The sequence below is a fragment of the Triturus cristatus genome, chromosome 1_2 (assembly GCF_964204655.1).
Source record: "Triturus cristatus chromosome 1_2, aTriCri1.1, whole genome shotgun sequence".
NCBI classification, from domain to species: domain Eukaryota; kingdom Metazoa; phylum Chordata; class Amphibia; order Caudata; family Salamandridae; genus Triturus; species Triturus cristatus.
In genome coordinates this window covers 1,180,257,185-1,180,272,446 of record NC_140580.1, presented here as the reverse complement: position 1 = coordinate 1,180,272,446, position 15,262 = coordinate 1,180,257,185, and the positions used below count along the sequence as shown (strand labels likewise).

The 15,262-nt window shown below is 47.3% G+C and overlaps 1 protein-coding gene across 6 annotated transcripts in view; it reads left to right on the top strand.

Annotated features, from left to right (window-relative positions):
* The window catches only part of SPTAN1 (spectrin alpha, non-erythrocytic 1), a 724,155-nt gene that overhangs the window by 180,209 nt on the left and 528,684 nt on the right, over positions 1 to 15,262 (top strand). For all 6 annotated transcript variants that reach the window (XM_085614072.1, XM_085614071.1, XM_085614070.1 and 3 more), the window contains exons 15-16: positions 3,660 to 3,864; positions 4,393 to 4,574. In XM_085614072.1, coding sequence (XP_085470198.1) covers positions 3,660 to 3,864; positions 4,393 to 4,574 — 387 coding nt within the window. The remainder of the gene's footprint in view (positions 1 to 3,659; positions 3,865 to 4,392; positions 4,575 to 15,262) is intronic.

Below are 15,262 nucleotides of genomic sequence, written 5' to 3'. Positions count from 1 at the left end.
CTGGTCCGGCAGATTTGCGTACGCTTTTCCCCCAGCACCATTGATACCGCTGGTGGCACGCAAACTCAGACAACACTCACTGACGCTCGTCCTGGTTGCTCCAACGTGGGCACGCCAACCATGGTACACCACCTTTCTCGAACTTTCCGTGGTGCCGCATCAAAGGCTGCGGATCAAACCCGCGCATTTGACGCAGAACCGTGGAGAGATTCAGCACCCAGATCCGCAACAGCTGAACCTGGCAATCTGGCTCCTGAAGTCCCAGAATTTGGCTACCTTAACCTGCCACCTGACTGTATGGACATCATTTAAGGAGGCCAGGAGACCCACTACCAGAGTTTGCTATGCAGCCAAATGGAAAAGATTCGTCATTTATTGCAATAATAATGACATAAACCCGCTAGACGCATCCATCCAAAACATAATCTGTTACCTCTTACACCTATACCGATGCAATCTGGCGTACACCTCGATACGTATCCATTTGACCGCAAAATCAGCCTATCTCCAGAACAGGCAGCACCTCTCTTTATTCAGAGTGCCTGCCATCAAAGCTTTCTTGGAGGGACTTAAACGAGTAATTCCCCCAAGCCACCCACCGGCTCCAATGTGGAACCTCAACTTGGTCCTCACACGCCTGATGGGTCCACCCTTCGAACCTCTGCACTCATGCGAGATTCAATTCCTCACCTGGAAAGTAGCTTTCCTAGTAGCAATCACTTCTTTGAGAAGAGTTAGTGAACTCCAGGCACTAACAGTTCAAGAGCCATTCATACAGGTTCACACAAACAGGGTCGTACTACGTACCAACCCCAAATTCATGCCCAAGGTGATATCGCAGTTCCACATAAACCAAACTATTGAACTGCCTGTTTTCTTTCAAAACCCACAAACTGTCGCAGAAAGAGCACTCCATACACTAGATGTAAAGAGGGCCCTCATGTACTATATCGACAGGACTAAAGCCTTTCGAAAAACAAAACAACTTTTCGTTGCCTTTGCCCCACACCACAAAGGTAACGCTATCTCCAAAGCAGGTATAGCCAGATGGATCGTTAAATGTATTCAAATTTGCTATCAAAAGGCTAAACGCACATTAACGATTCCCCCACGAGCCCACTCAACACGTAAGCTAGGGGCCTTCATGGCTTTCCTAGGAAACATTCCTTTGCATGATATATGTAGAGCAGCCACCTGGTCCACTACACATACATTTACCAAACACTATTGTGTAGATGTACAATCAAAACAGCAGGCAGCTTTAGGACAGGCTGTTCTCAAAACTCTTTTTCAGACCGCTGCAGCTGGCACGGGTAGCCGCCGCTACTAGGAGGTACTGCTATGTATTCTATGCACAGATATGAATTCAGCAGCCCACATGCCTCGAACTGAATATGCTACTTACCAGTATGCATCTGTTCTTGGCATGTAGGGCTGCTGACATTCATATCGCCCACCCTCCTCCCCGGCGCCTGTAGCAGCTGCAGCTCTCAGAATTACTGTAAGCATGGTCATCACTTTCTGTATCTACTCCATCACTGCCACAATGGCGAAAAACAATCTGAGGATGGAGAGGATGCCCATGCGCACTGTGGTCCAGGGGAGGAGTCACCTATCTCGTGATACTTCGAAGACTCTTCCAGGACAACAACGTGCAAACATCCGGACCCAACACTAGGCGGCGATCTATGCACAGATATGAATGTCAGCAGCCCTACATGCCAAGAACAGATGCATACTGGTAAGTAGCATATTCATTGTCAAATGCCTAGTCATAAACACAGTTCAAACTACAGGCTTTTCTGAGCATTCATTTTCCGCTTGTGGTGTTGCTGTAACTTTCATTGCCCCAGTGAGGTGTGGTTTGTGGAATAGACTAGGTCACCTCCGGCGTAGTCTTCACCATAAGGTGGCCATTTGGGTAGCGATGAGCCATTGGGTGTGGAGAGGCCTGAGGATGGAGGTTTCACAGAGCCAGAGTTGGGACAGTTGCAAGGGCGGTAAACGTGGAATAGGGGAAGAGTTGAAGATGGCTAGGCCCTCTGTGGAATTGGGAGTACTCCCCTACATCTCTAAAATCGCTCAAAGTTGTGAATAAATAATTAGTGGCGCATATCAATTTACACTATCTTCACTCCACTCAATCCGGTTTTAGAGCATCTTTCTCAACAGTCAGTACTCCTCTTTGCAACAGAGTCTATACGGAGACTGGTGGACGCTGGTCAGGCGGTGGCCTTGGTCCTGCTGGACCTAAGCGTCGCCTTCTATACGGTGTCCCACAAACTACTACTTCAGCGTCTCCAGGTGTGCGGTCTGGACGGGGATGCGATCCTCTTTAGAGGATTGTAGCTTCCAGGTTGCACAGCACCCTTACCGATCTAGAACTCTGCCACTCCTCCAAGGGGTTCCACAGGGCTCTATCCTGAGCCCCACCCTTTTTAATCTGTATATCTGCCCGCTGGCTGATATTATGGATAAATACAAGAGCTCTATGGTGTCATATGCAGACGACACCCAGCTTTTAGTGACTCTTGCTCAAGACTCTTGTGAGCCAGCGATACAGTTCTCTTCCTGTCTTAATGATCTGGCCTCATGGATGTCAAACAACTGCCTATAATTGAATGGCAGTTAGACAGAGGTTATGATCATTGGGAAATCCCCCTCCATTTGGGGCTCAGCCTGGTGGCCCCAGAGGCAGGGCCTGTCCCCATGACTAAAACAGAGGTAAAGAATCTGGGAGTGTGGCTTGAGCCAAAACTTTCCTTCGAGTCCCACACTAGAACGGTAGTAGGGAAATGTTTTGGCACCCTCAAGATGTTTAAAAAGAAAAAATCTTAGACATTCTTCCCGTATCAGAAAGGAAAACTATAGTCCACACCTTGGTGACCTCGCAATGGGACTACGGGAATGTCCTATACCTGGGTGCGCTTAAATGCTGCCTTCAACGCCTCCAACGAATTTAGAATGTAGCGGCACGCCTTGTTCTTAATTTACCGAGGCATGCCTCAATGACGATAGCCCTTGATTCCCCTCACTGGCTGCCAATTGGAAAGAGAATCCTTTTCAAAGCCCTGTGCTTCTGTCACCGGAGCATACAGGGTAAAGACCCCAGTTATTTGCATGATTTTTTTTAACACCTTACAATCCTAGTCGACAACTGAGATTGACAGGAGCTCACCTGCTTAAAATACCGAAGAAAAAATAAGGGCAAGGATGAGAGCACGCTCGTTTGGCTATCTGGCAGCCAAAAACTGGAACACCCTCCCACCTCTGCTGCGCGCAGAGAAATCGGAGTCCACCTTTTGTAGAGGCCTGAAAACCTGGCTATATCGGAGTTAGTCCGGTTCTCCTTTTCTCTCTAGCTGAAACGGCTCCTAAGCGCGGGGACACCTGTAGGGGTAGCCAGGTGCTCTATAAATGACTTATTATTTTTAAGGCTGGAGAGTAGGGGCAGAGGAAAGCGTGCACTCCTGGGGAATGGGCATGAGGCGGAGGAATGGCGAGCAGAGCGAGAGGAAAAGGTGTATGCTTCGGCCCTCTGAGGATGGGTGTGAGGAGGAATAGAAATTTAGAGGAGCAAAGAATGTGTATATCTGGGCTCTATTTAGCCCATGGGATATTGACTTCAGTCCCAAGTAATCCTCCTCTTCTTTCCTTAGGATCCTTCCAACTTGCAGGGTAAAGTACAGAAGCATCAGGCCTTTGAGGCTGAGCTCTCTGCCAATCAGAGCCGCATCGATGCCCTGGAGAACTCCGGCCAGAAGCTGATCGATGTCAATCACTATGCATCTGATGAAGTTGCAGCTCGCAAGAACGATGTCCTTACGCTATGGAGGAGGCTTCTGGAGGCCACAGAGTTGAAGGGTAAGCCAAGGGCTCTAGCCTGGAAACAGCATGATTTTCAGAAATTGGTATAAAGGCAAGTAGAGCCGTATGGATTGAAGTGCAGCTCTAAAGCTAGTTGCATGATTTTCTTTGGTCATATGACAGTCCTTCCTTCTCATGTGTAGCTTTTCCCACCCTTGCCGAAGCCAGATGCGAGACCAAAGTAGTGAAGATTTAAACACGCAGCTCGCTGTTCTTGAAATCAAGACTGCGTGTCTTAATCTTAAGCGATTTATATTTTGTGTTCTAATCTCGTATAATAGGTCAGAGCTTTGCAACAGGGTGACTGTGCTTCTACTGTGCCAGAAGAGTTCGTAGATGGTGCCATTGCTGGCTCCAGAAATACATTCTCCAGTCCTTATGCCTACTGTGAGAACATGTATGTGTATAACTCTGAAAAACCTCTGCCGGCTCGGTCTCCGGATTATGTGGAGCTGCTACTTACTGCCAAAGCGTTTTTGTTTGACTACTCTCCTCTAGTTTGATCCTCTTTCCATCTCACCTCAGGAATAAAACTGCGAGAAGCCAATCAGCAGCAGCAGTTCAATCGCAATGTAGAAGACATTGAGCTATGGTTGTATGAGGTGGAGGGACACCTGGCGTCAGACGACTATGGCAAAGACCTCACCAGTGTGCAGAATCTGCAGAAGAAGCATGCGCTGCTGGAGGCTGACATAGCTGCCCACCAGGTACTGACTATGGATGTGAATGAATGAATGAGTGAGTGACTGACCACCTCTGTCCACCAAGGGCAGAATCCCTAGAAACGCATGTGTGGGGCATTTCTACACTCTGCTGGAGGCAGACCTCCCTTGCTACCAGATAGACGAGCGGTCTGTTTAGAAAGATATATGTGGTTTTTAAACCGCATGAATCTTTCCTGGATTTGCATGTTTTGCATTATTCTGCCATCTATTGGTTGGGTTTGAAAATCTTTTCTATAGTATTGTGCATTGTTGAACACCATTTGGTGCATTGTTCCTTCCCTTGTGACATCCGATGTATGCCCCAGAAGCCCCTGTGTGTGGTCACCATCTTCAGATTTTATATTCTGCTGTTGAGTCTGGAAGCAAAATGGAGTATCCGAGTGTTGGCGATGGTTCATAGACGGAAATTTAGAAAACTGAGCAAAAGTTTACAGAACATCAAGGAATACCAAAAACCTGGATTTAACGCCAGTATGACTGTTTTTCACTGAAAAATTACCACTGGGGAAAGACAGCCATGGAGTCTGAGAATGTGAAACCAGGTACTCTGGACCACTGGGTAAGATGGAATAAAAACTCCCTTTAGATTTTGCTCATGACACATCACAGGTGTACGCAAAAGGATTCGCACAAGGTCTGCAATCTGTACCTCCAGAAGGACTATATGTTCGAGGCATATGAGCTGTAGATCATATGCTGTGCATTGATCGCCATCTAGTGTTGGGTCTGGATGTTTGCACTTTGTTTTTCTTCGAAAGTCTTTCCAGTCACGAGGTAGGTGACTCCTCCTTTTGGTGATAGTGCGCATGGGCATCGACTCCATTTTTAGATAGTTTTTTTCCGCCATCTAGTTTGGATGTGAATTGATGCGCTAGGGTTTGGCACTGCATCTTCGGGCCCCCTTCGCGCAATCCATTACCCTCAACGGTATTGTTTATCGATGTGTTTCCCATTCTCTGTGTATCATTTACATTCGAAAACCTTTAATCAGAACATTCAAGGAAGGACGTTGGGCCTATTCGCGCCGGGATCGATAGCAGTTGATGGAACGGACTCCATTCAAGTGCTATCCAGGGTGTCGCACTAAGTTTCTGCGCACCGACTTGCACGAAGTGTGCAACCTTTGCCTATTGCTGGAACACGACGAGAAGGACTGCGACGCGTGTCAGTTGTTTCGATCAAAGAAAACACTCCATGACAGTTGGGATCGACGTAATGAAATATACCAGCAAAGTGGCTCGGCGCCATATCTCCTCTTAGACGAGTCCGAACACGAAGAATCGCAAGCACAGCAATCCGAAATGGAGGAGGAGCACATCTGTGTCTGAAGGAGACTCCGAAGACCTCACGCCAGGACAACGGATCGTGAGTAAAGAGACTTACTTCCTTTCCCTACCATCTCCTCCATAAAAAGGCTCCGGTCCGTCCTCTGCCTTTGGGCCAAGGTCGGCACCGAGAAAAGATTTTGAGCGCCCTGCCTTCAAGCTCAGCATCGAAACACAAACTGCCTTCCGGCTCCGCGTCTAATCGTCCCCACGCTAGCACCGTCCCAAAATCTTCGGCGTCCCAAGTCCAAACACCTTCTGGTTTCCGTTCCGCTGGTCTACAAACCTAAATCTTTGAAGCCGGAAACTTCGGAACCAAAACTTTCAACACCAAAACTGGCGTCTAAAGAAAGTACTTTAAATAAAGAGCCCTTGACCGATATTCCATCTTTGGATCCGAATAAGGAGATTGTGATTAATCCAGAAACTGGACAAATTCATGCCAAATTTCCTGAGAAATGCAAAATGGGCTTACAAGAAGAGTACAACATTCCTCTAAAGAAAATGTGGGTACTAACCCTTCTCCACCATACATTCCACCTTCAACCATTGATCCAAATTTATTCATTACACCTACACATTCTCCTCCACCACCATCACCTGACCCACAGGATACAGGGGATGGGGATATAGATTACTACACACCACAGGATAATGACCCATGCGATAATTATAGTGCTGACCCTCAACCAGATGATAATCCCGACCTATATCCATTCAGACCCTCTTCCGTAAGACGATAATTTTGGATATATTGAGCTCGTTAACCGAGCTGCACAATATCATGGAGTAGAATTTAAAAAAGACTTTAGAGGAGGATTTTCTGTTTGACACACTAAGTTCATCTCAAAGGGCTACACAGACATTACCAATGTTCAAAGGTATGCTTAAACATACGAACGACCTCTATAAAGACCCTGTAAGAGCTAGGATCATCACTCCTAGGGTAGAGAAAGTACACATTTACACCTAATGACCCTGTGTGTATCAAAGGCCAGTTACCTTTGGACTCTGGTAGTTTGCAACGCTCCTAAGAGACCTAATTTGCAAACGGGGGAAGCCCCTCCTCCTGATAGTCCAAAATAATTGACGCTTCGGGCAAAAGGGTAGCATCCTAAGCAGCCAATCATTGGCGTATTGCCAATGCTCAAGCATTGTTGGCAAGGTATGATAGAGCTCATTATGATGAGCTCGATAAGCTCATTGAATTTCTTCCTGATGAGCGGAAGTCTAGAGCTAGTGACCTTATTCAAGAGGGTAAATTAATAACTAATACCTCTATCAGGTGTGCTCTAGATCAGGCAGACACAGCAGCTTGAGCAGTAAACACTAGTGTACTGCTCCATAGACATGCTTGGTTAAGAATTTCAGGGTTCAAGCCTGAGGTACAAGCCTCTATTCTTAACCAACCCTTTGACAATGAACACCTCTTTGGTCCAGCTGTCAAAACATCACCGGAAAAGATGAAAAAAGATACTGACGTTGCGAAGTCCATGGGGGCCTTACAATCACCTTCCAACAGACCATGCCTCTTCCTCTTACAAGGGCAATAATCAGTCTCCCTCTTCAAGAGGTTATTTTAAAAGCGGATATAGAGGAAACCACGCCAAGGGAAGAGGCAGACGTAACTCAACATGCACTTCCCCCTGCAAACAGCAAACCATGAATTCCTTTCCATACCCCCGACTATTCCACTCCGGTCGGGTGACGTCTTTACAAATTTCTACCCATTTGGAATAAGATTACATCAGACAAATGGGTTCTACAAATTATCCAATCTGGTTATTGCCTGGAGTTTACAAGCACTCCACCAAACATTCCTCCAAGATCACACCTCATGTCACAAGAACATCTCGCCCTTCTAAAGAAAGAGGTTCTCGATTTGTTGCAGAAAGGTGCAATAGAACCAGTCCCTTTCCCAATAACAGGGAACAGGGGTGTACTCCCTCTACTTTCTAATTCCCAGAAAGGATGGCTCTTTCAGGCCTATATTAAACCTCAGAACTAAATCTATACACTCGGTCGGACCATTTTCATATGGTACCAAGTGCTTCCCCTTCAGCAATGCGACTTTCTCTCCAATCTGGATTTAAAGGACGGTTACTTTCATACCCTAATACACCCTGCGCACCGCAAATACCTCAGGTTTGTGGTAGCAGGTCAGCACTATCAATTCAAAGTCTATAACAAAGAACAGGGTTTAAGTGGGTAGGTAGGAAGGTGGCGCCTGCCCAGAGTGAAACGCTAGTCACTCTTTCATATGTAGTAGGACGGTGCGTACAGGAAGGGTTAACTCTGAACCCCCTGCTAAAGACCCAAGGTCTTATGTATGTGAAAATGAACCTGCGCACAAGTCTTAAAAGTTTAAAGCAGAGTAAGTACTCTATTAGGGTCCAACAACACTTATACAGTTTATGTATACATTTTATACGGTACAAATGTCCACATTTGAATGTGTTCTTCTTTTGTTCTTGAGAGATTGCCCAGCCAACATGTGTTTCGTCTGGGTGAATAACCCTAGACATCCTCAGGGCTTTAGGCAAGTAATGGAGAGCTGATATCTCTCTGCTGGTTGTACTTCCGTCGGCTGGCAAGGAGGTTGATGAAGGTGAAGAACTCCGGATTAGGGTTCCAATAGTGTAAAAATGAAATCCACGTGCAAAAGTAAGGTCACTGGGATGATGTCAAATCTGGTGGTACGGGCACAAATAAGGTCCACCACGATAAATCTGAAATATTATCGAGACAGGGGACTGGCGAAGCTGGCCAAGCGAGTACGCTGATCAACGAGAACGATCGCAGCGTCTGGGACTGGATCAATTCAAAGTCCTCCCATTCGAGTAACAACCGCACCCAGGGTTTTCACAAAATGCTTGGCAGTAGTCGCAGCCCATCTGAGAAGGCAACATATTCATGTCTTCCCATACTTAGACGACTGGCTCATGAAGGCCAGCTCGCACAACAGATGTCTACACTACACATAAACTGTGCAATTGTTCCACGAGCTAGGATTCACAGTAAATCTGTCCAAATCCCATATCCAACCATCCACATCTCAAGCATATCTAGGAGCTACTATAAACACGCAAAAAGGTCTAGCATACCCAACTCCAGCCAGAGTCCGGAATATACAAACCCTGACGTCTCAGTTTCAGCCTCAACACTTCTCCAGTATTAGGGTGTCTTTCATAGATTCACATGCTTGAATATTCCCCGTCGTCGGAGTGGGAGTCCCACGGTAAATAAAATAGCAATATATATATATATATATAATAAAATATATACATAAGTAATCATATAATTAGCGCATGTAGGTGTAAAACACACATAGTGTACCTATAAGAGAAAACTCCATAGGAATACAATGGAGAGAGACAAAAGACCTTTGTAGTCTATCTCTGTCATTATGTAAGTCCGAACTCCAGCCAATCAGGCGTCAGCCCCTCTCTAGAACCTTCTCCTCAGAGCTTCTCACCTCAGATTTTCTACCGCACGTCGTGTGACAGGGAGTCTCCCTGAGCTCTGCTCAGTTTTTGTCAGTGAGGATGTCTTCTAGTAAGAAATCTTTGTTTAGACCATGTTCTTCATGTGGAAAACTGCGTTTGTTCTCTGAGGACCCACACAGTAAGTGTATTTACTGTTTATATCCTGACCATGAGGTGGCAAAATGTAAGTTTTGTAGAACTTTTTCTACAAAAACTCTAAAGGACAGAGAAGGCCGCCTGCTATTATGGCTACAGAGACTGAAGGACAAGGATAACCCTCCCTCTGATGTGGAAAGTCTCTTTTCTGGTCGTTCTCAACCAGCCTCTAAGCGCAGTAGTGTGCAGGAGTTACCATCTCCTTTCCTGAAGAAAAAGAAGCTGGCTTTGCCTCTGACAACTGCCACCTTTGTGGTTTCACCTACTGCTTTGTCGCCTATGGGACACTGTTCTCAGGCTGCTGAGGCGTCTACTTCCCATTCCTCGGGGAAAACTTTGTCAGCCTCGTCGACGATGCTCCCGACGACGAGATCTGCTGTTTCTACCTCGTCGACGGTGACCCCGACGACGACGTCAGCTGCTTCGTCGTCGACGAGCGTTATGTCGACGTTATCCTCGTCGACGATTACCATCACTTCTTCAAGGGCGGTGACTTCTGTTGTGCCCATTACTTCGACGTCGACGAAGAAGGTAAAGGTTCCGTCGACGAAGACTGTGTCGTCGACGAAGACGTCGTCGAGCTCGTCGACGCCCATTCCGTCGGCGAAGAAAAAGAAGATCCCGACGACGACCCTGTCGACGGTGGTTCCGTCGACGAAAGCCTTGTCTACGAAGACCTCGACGACGGCTCCGTCGGCAGCGGCTCCGTCGACGGTGGCTCCGTCGACGGCGGCTCCGTCGACGATGGCCCCGTCGACGGCGAATCCGACGACGGCAATCTTGTTGCCACAGACGTCGTCGACGATAATTCCGTCGACCATCATTCCTTCGACGACGGCTCCGTCGACGAGTACATCCCCACAGACATTCGTAAGGGTACGAATACGCGGTGTGGCGACTACCCAGAAAACAAGAAGGGAAGGAGTTTCTTGGACACCATTACCTCCTACTGTGGGCTTGGAGAGCCAGGAACATAATATTCCTTTGGGAGTTGCACAGCCTCCCTCACCATTATTCGCTACAGATTCGGATCAGGAATCCGAGGGGTTACCGGAGTCTTTCGGAACGGCACAAAGTCCATCCGACTTGGTTATTAAGTGCCAGGATGTCAGTAGTGAGGATGAGGATCCGGTATATATACACCAGGCCCCTCCGAAGCATAAAACGGCGACTCATCCTCTGTCGCTCATTACTAATCTCCAACGCATGTTGGACGACTACAACCAACGGTTCCCTCTATCCCCTCAACGTTCAGAGGTTCCGTCAACCCCGGTGATTCCAGCAATTATTCCACCGGTACCTATTGTAAATCCTGCTCCACAGATGCCGCCTGTACCTCCACGACAGGTTCCGGAAAGGGTGTTGCCTCATTATGAGCCTGTAGAGGAAGGCCCTCAGGACCCAGAAGAGGGTGAAATCCCAGATGATGATGGGGATGTAGATGACAATGATGATGATATGGCGGAGTGGGACAATTACCAGGCACAAACACCATCCCCCTCACAGATAGTAACAGGGGATTCACCTCCAGTGGACATAGCCAATTTTCACCAACTGATGGAAAGGGCATCACACCGTTTTAAGTTAACAACGGAGCGCAGGGAGGAAGATTGCTTCCTTTATGATTTCAAGAATCAACCCTACAAACAGACTCATGCTATTCCCATAGTTGAGTTTATTTGGGAAGAAGGCAAGAAATTAATGCAGACACCGAATACCTTGCCAGCTCAGGTGCCTCGATTGGAAAAGAAATATAAGGCACCGATAGGAACCCCAGCATGCCTCACGGGTCAGGCTAAACCTGAGTCGGTCGTTACGCAGGCAGCGCAACGTAAGGCGAAAAATCCGGCATCTTCTATCACCTCGCCTCCGGATCGTGACGGACGTCGGATGGGATGCCATAGGGCGTAAATTCTCTTCTATGGCCTCTACGGTGGTTAGAGCAGCTAATGCCTTGGCCATCCTGGGACGATATGACAGACAAGTTTGGGCTGATATCTCGGATGTGGTTCAGGAGTTACCAGAGCCATCTAAAGTGGAGGCAATGAAGTTGCTCCAAGAGGGAGAAGCGGCATCGGCGGAAATAATCGATTGTGCAGTGGACATCGCCTGCATGGGTTTCCGTCAGCTTGCCGGAGCGGCTGTTCTGCGTTGGCAAGGATGGTTAAAATCTACATCCTTTCGTCAGGAGGTTCAGTCTATGATCTTAAACATGGCATATGACGGCGAGTCTTTATTTGGGAGCCACGTCGATGAAGCTCTACAGTCCATAAAGAAAGACACTGAAACAGCTAGATCACTAGGAAACCTTCAATTTCAGCGGAGTAATTTTCGTGGTGCACGCGGACGCGGCACCTCCTCAAGTTTTCGAAGAGACAATAAACAATACAAACCTTACAATCAAGGGTCCAACCGTTACTCTTATGGACAGCAACAGCAAACATCACGGCAGCAAACCTCCAAGTCATATAGAGGAAAATCCTCATACAGAGGATCCGCATCAAAGAGACAGTGACTCTTACCGGACAGACAAGGTTGGAGGTCGAATCTCTCTGTTCTTTTCCCAATGGTCCTCCATCTCAAAGGACCGTTGGGTTTTGGACATTGTGAAGAAGGGACACGCCTTAGAATTCACCAAATTCCCTCCTCCCACTCCACCCTCCGGACCGCCACCAGCTCACATGAAAGAACTGTTGCATCAAGTCCGACTTTTAAGACAAAAAGGAGCTATAGAACTGGTACCAGTGTCTCAGAAGGGAAAAGGTTTTTATTCCCGGTTCTTTTTGATCACAAAGAAAAACGGAGAGTGGAGGCCCATCCTCGATCTAAGAGCACTAAACAAATATATAAAGAGCCAATCCTTCCGTATGATGACGCTGGTAGACATCTTGCGCTTACTCTTGCAGGAAGATTTTCTGGCGACTATAGATCTCCAGGATGCCTATTTTCATATCCCTATTTTACAGCGGCATCGAAAGTTCCTGCGTTTTCGAGTGGGTCAACACGATTACCAATTCAAAGTGTTACCATTTGGCCTGCGCTCAGCCCCTCGAGTGTTCACGAAGGTACTGGCTCCAGTAATAGCGTATTTGCGCCTCCAGGGAGTGCAAATATTTCCATACCTGGACGATTTTCTCCTGAAATCTCAGTCAAGCACTCACCTGCGACAACACACTCTTCTGTGCCAGAACGTGTTTCGCTCTTTAGGCCTGTCCGTAAATGTGGAAAAATCCCAACTTCATCCGTACCAACAAAGAGATTTCCTGGGCGCAACTCTGGAGACTGTGTCAGCGAAGGCATTCCTCTCCCAGGAGCGTCTCAAAAAGATGCTGCGACTGGTGGCTCTGATCAGATCAAGAGAGTCAGTTTCTGTGAGACTATTAAAATCATTTCTGGGGATGGCGTCATCATCCATTGCCTTGATCCCTCATTGCCGGCTGAGGACACGTCCTATCCAGGAAGCTCTGGATGCTCAGTGGCGTCAGGTAACGGGATCTTTCCACGACATGATATGTGTCACAGATCAGATAAAGTCAGCACTCGCATGGTGGGCAATTCCAGCCAACTTGACGGAAGGCATGTCCTTTCTGTCGCTGCCACCGGACAGAACACTCACAACAGACGCCTCATTGGAAGGATGGGGCGCTCATTTGGAGGATCTCTCTGTGAAGGGAAGATGGTCCACACATCAAAGATCTTGGTACATCAACAGGTTGGAGCTCATGGCGATTTTTCTGGCTCTAAAATCGTTTCTGCCTTTGCTCCAAGGAGAGTCAGTGCTAATACAGACAGACAACACAACCTGTATGCACTATGTCAACAAACAGGGCGGAACAAGATCCCCAAGTCTCTCCAGGCTAGCTCAAAGAATTTGGGACTGGTCTCTCAGTCATCAGATCTTGCTTACGGCAGTCCACCTGCCAGGAGTATCCAATGTCCTAGCGGATTCCCTGAGCAGGTCCTCCTCGTCGACCCACGAGTGGGAGTTACACCAACCCACTCTAGAGAGGATATTCCAACTATGGGGCCGTCCGCAACTCGATCTCTTTGCCACGCCGGAGAACCGGAAATGCCGAAATTACGCAAGCTGGCATCCCCACAAGCAATCACAAGGGAATGCCCTTTTGATAAACTGGTGCAATCTATTTGCGTACGCCTTTCCTCCAATACCCCTCATACCTCGGGTTCTTTGGAAGATGAGGAGACAGCCTTGCCACCTGATCCTAATAGCCCCGCGCTGGCCACGGCAAGCGTGGTTCTCAGAACTGCTCCTCCTGTCCCAATGCCAGCCAATCCTCCTGCAACATCGGACGGATCTGCTTACAATGAGCGAAGGGAGAATTTGTCATCCAAATCCCTCCTCACTGAGCTTATCAGCATGGAACCTGAACACCATGAGTTCGCCCACCTAGACATCCCCCAGGATTGTAGGGATATTTTGGCCCAGGCAAGAGCACCTTCTACAATCAGGACGTACAAGTTTAAATGGAAACGATTCTGCCATTGGTGTGCTGCTAACGGAGTTCATCCGATACATTCCACGGCAGAGCAATTGCTACCATTCTTCTTGCACCTAGCCAGTTCTGGACTGTCGCATGCAACCCTAAGGGTTTTTCTAGCAGCCATTTCCCGTTTCCGGCAAGATGGATCAAGTTCCCTTTGTTCCTCAAGAATAATCCGCCAATTCTTTAAGGGCCTATTCCGGAAATTTCCGCCAGTTCGGCGTCCTCCTCCGTTGTGGCACCTCAACGTTGTGTTGGCACAATTGATGAGACCTCCGTTTGAGCCCATTCACAAGGCCGACCTAAAATATCTCACTTGGAAAGTAGCTCTACTTCTGGCACTAACGTCTTCTCGTCGTGTCAGTGACATCCATGCTTTTACCATCAAACCTCCGTTCCTGCAGTTCAAACCGGATGCTGCAGTGTTACGCACCAATCCATCATTTCTACCCAAGGTGCCTACTGACTTTCACATTAATGAGCCAGTAATATTAAAGACCTTTTTTGCCAATCCTCAGACACCTGCAGAACAAAGATTACATTCTTTGGACGTCAAGCGGTGTCTTAAGTTCTACATCAGTAAGACAGCTTCTTTCAGGAAATCCGATCAACTTTTTATAGCATATGGACGCTGTCATAAAGGACGTCAGGTTACTAAACCAACGATTGCACGCTGGATCTCGGCAGCTATTGTCTTTTGTCACCAAAGGGCAAATAAGCCTCTGCAGTCTCCAGTGAGGGCACACTCCACTAGGGCAGTATCATCATCTACTGCCTTATTTGCTGGAGTATCTTTGCAACACATCTGCAGAGCAGCTACGTGGTCGACCAGACACACGTTTACTAAGCACTACTGCTTGGCAACTTTAAGCGAGGAGGATGCTGCAGTGGGACAGGCAGTGCTGCGCAATCTTTTTAAGTAAGGTGAGCCTCTTCCTCCCGCCTCCATATTGTTTCCATATATGTATTTTATGCATTTACAATGTTACAGTTGTTCAATACTGTTTTTATGCATAAAAAGATTGATAATCTATATATGTTGAATCTATTTTGGCTTGGAAACAATGGTGATTGTTACTGCTAGCTATTCTATATTCAAGCATGTGAATCTATGAAAGACACCCTAATACTGGAGAAGAACAATTGTTACTTACCTGTAAACAGGTGGTTCTCCAGTATTGGTGTCTTTCATAGATTCACAT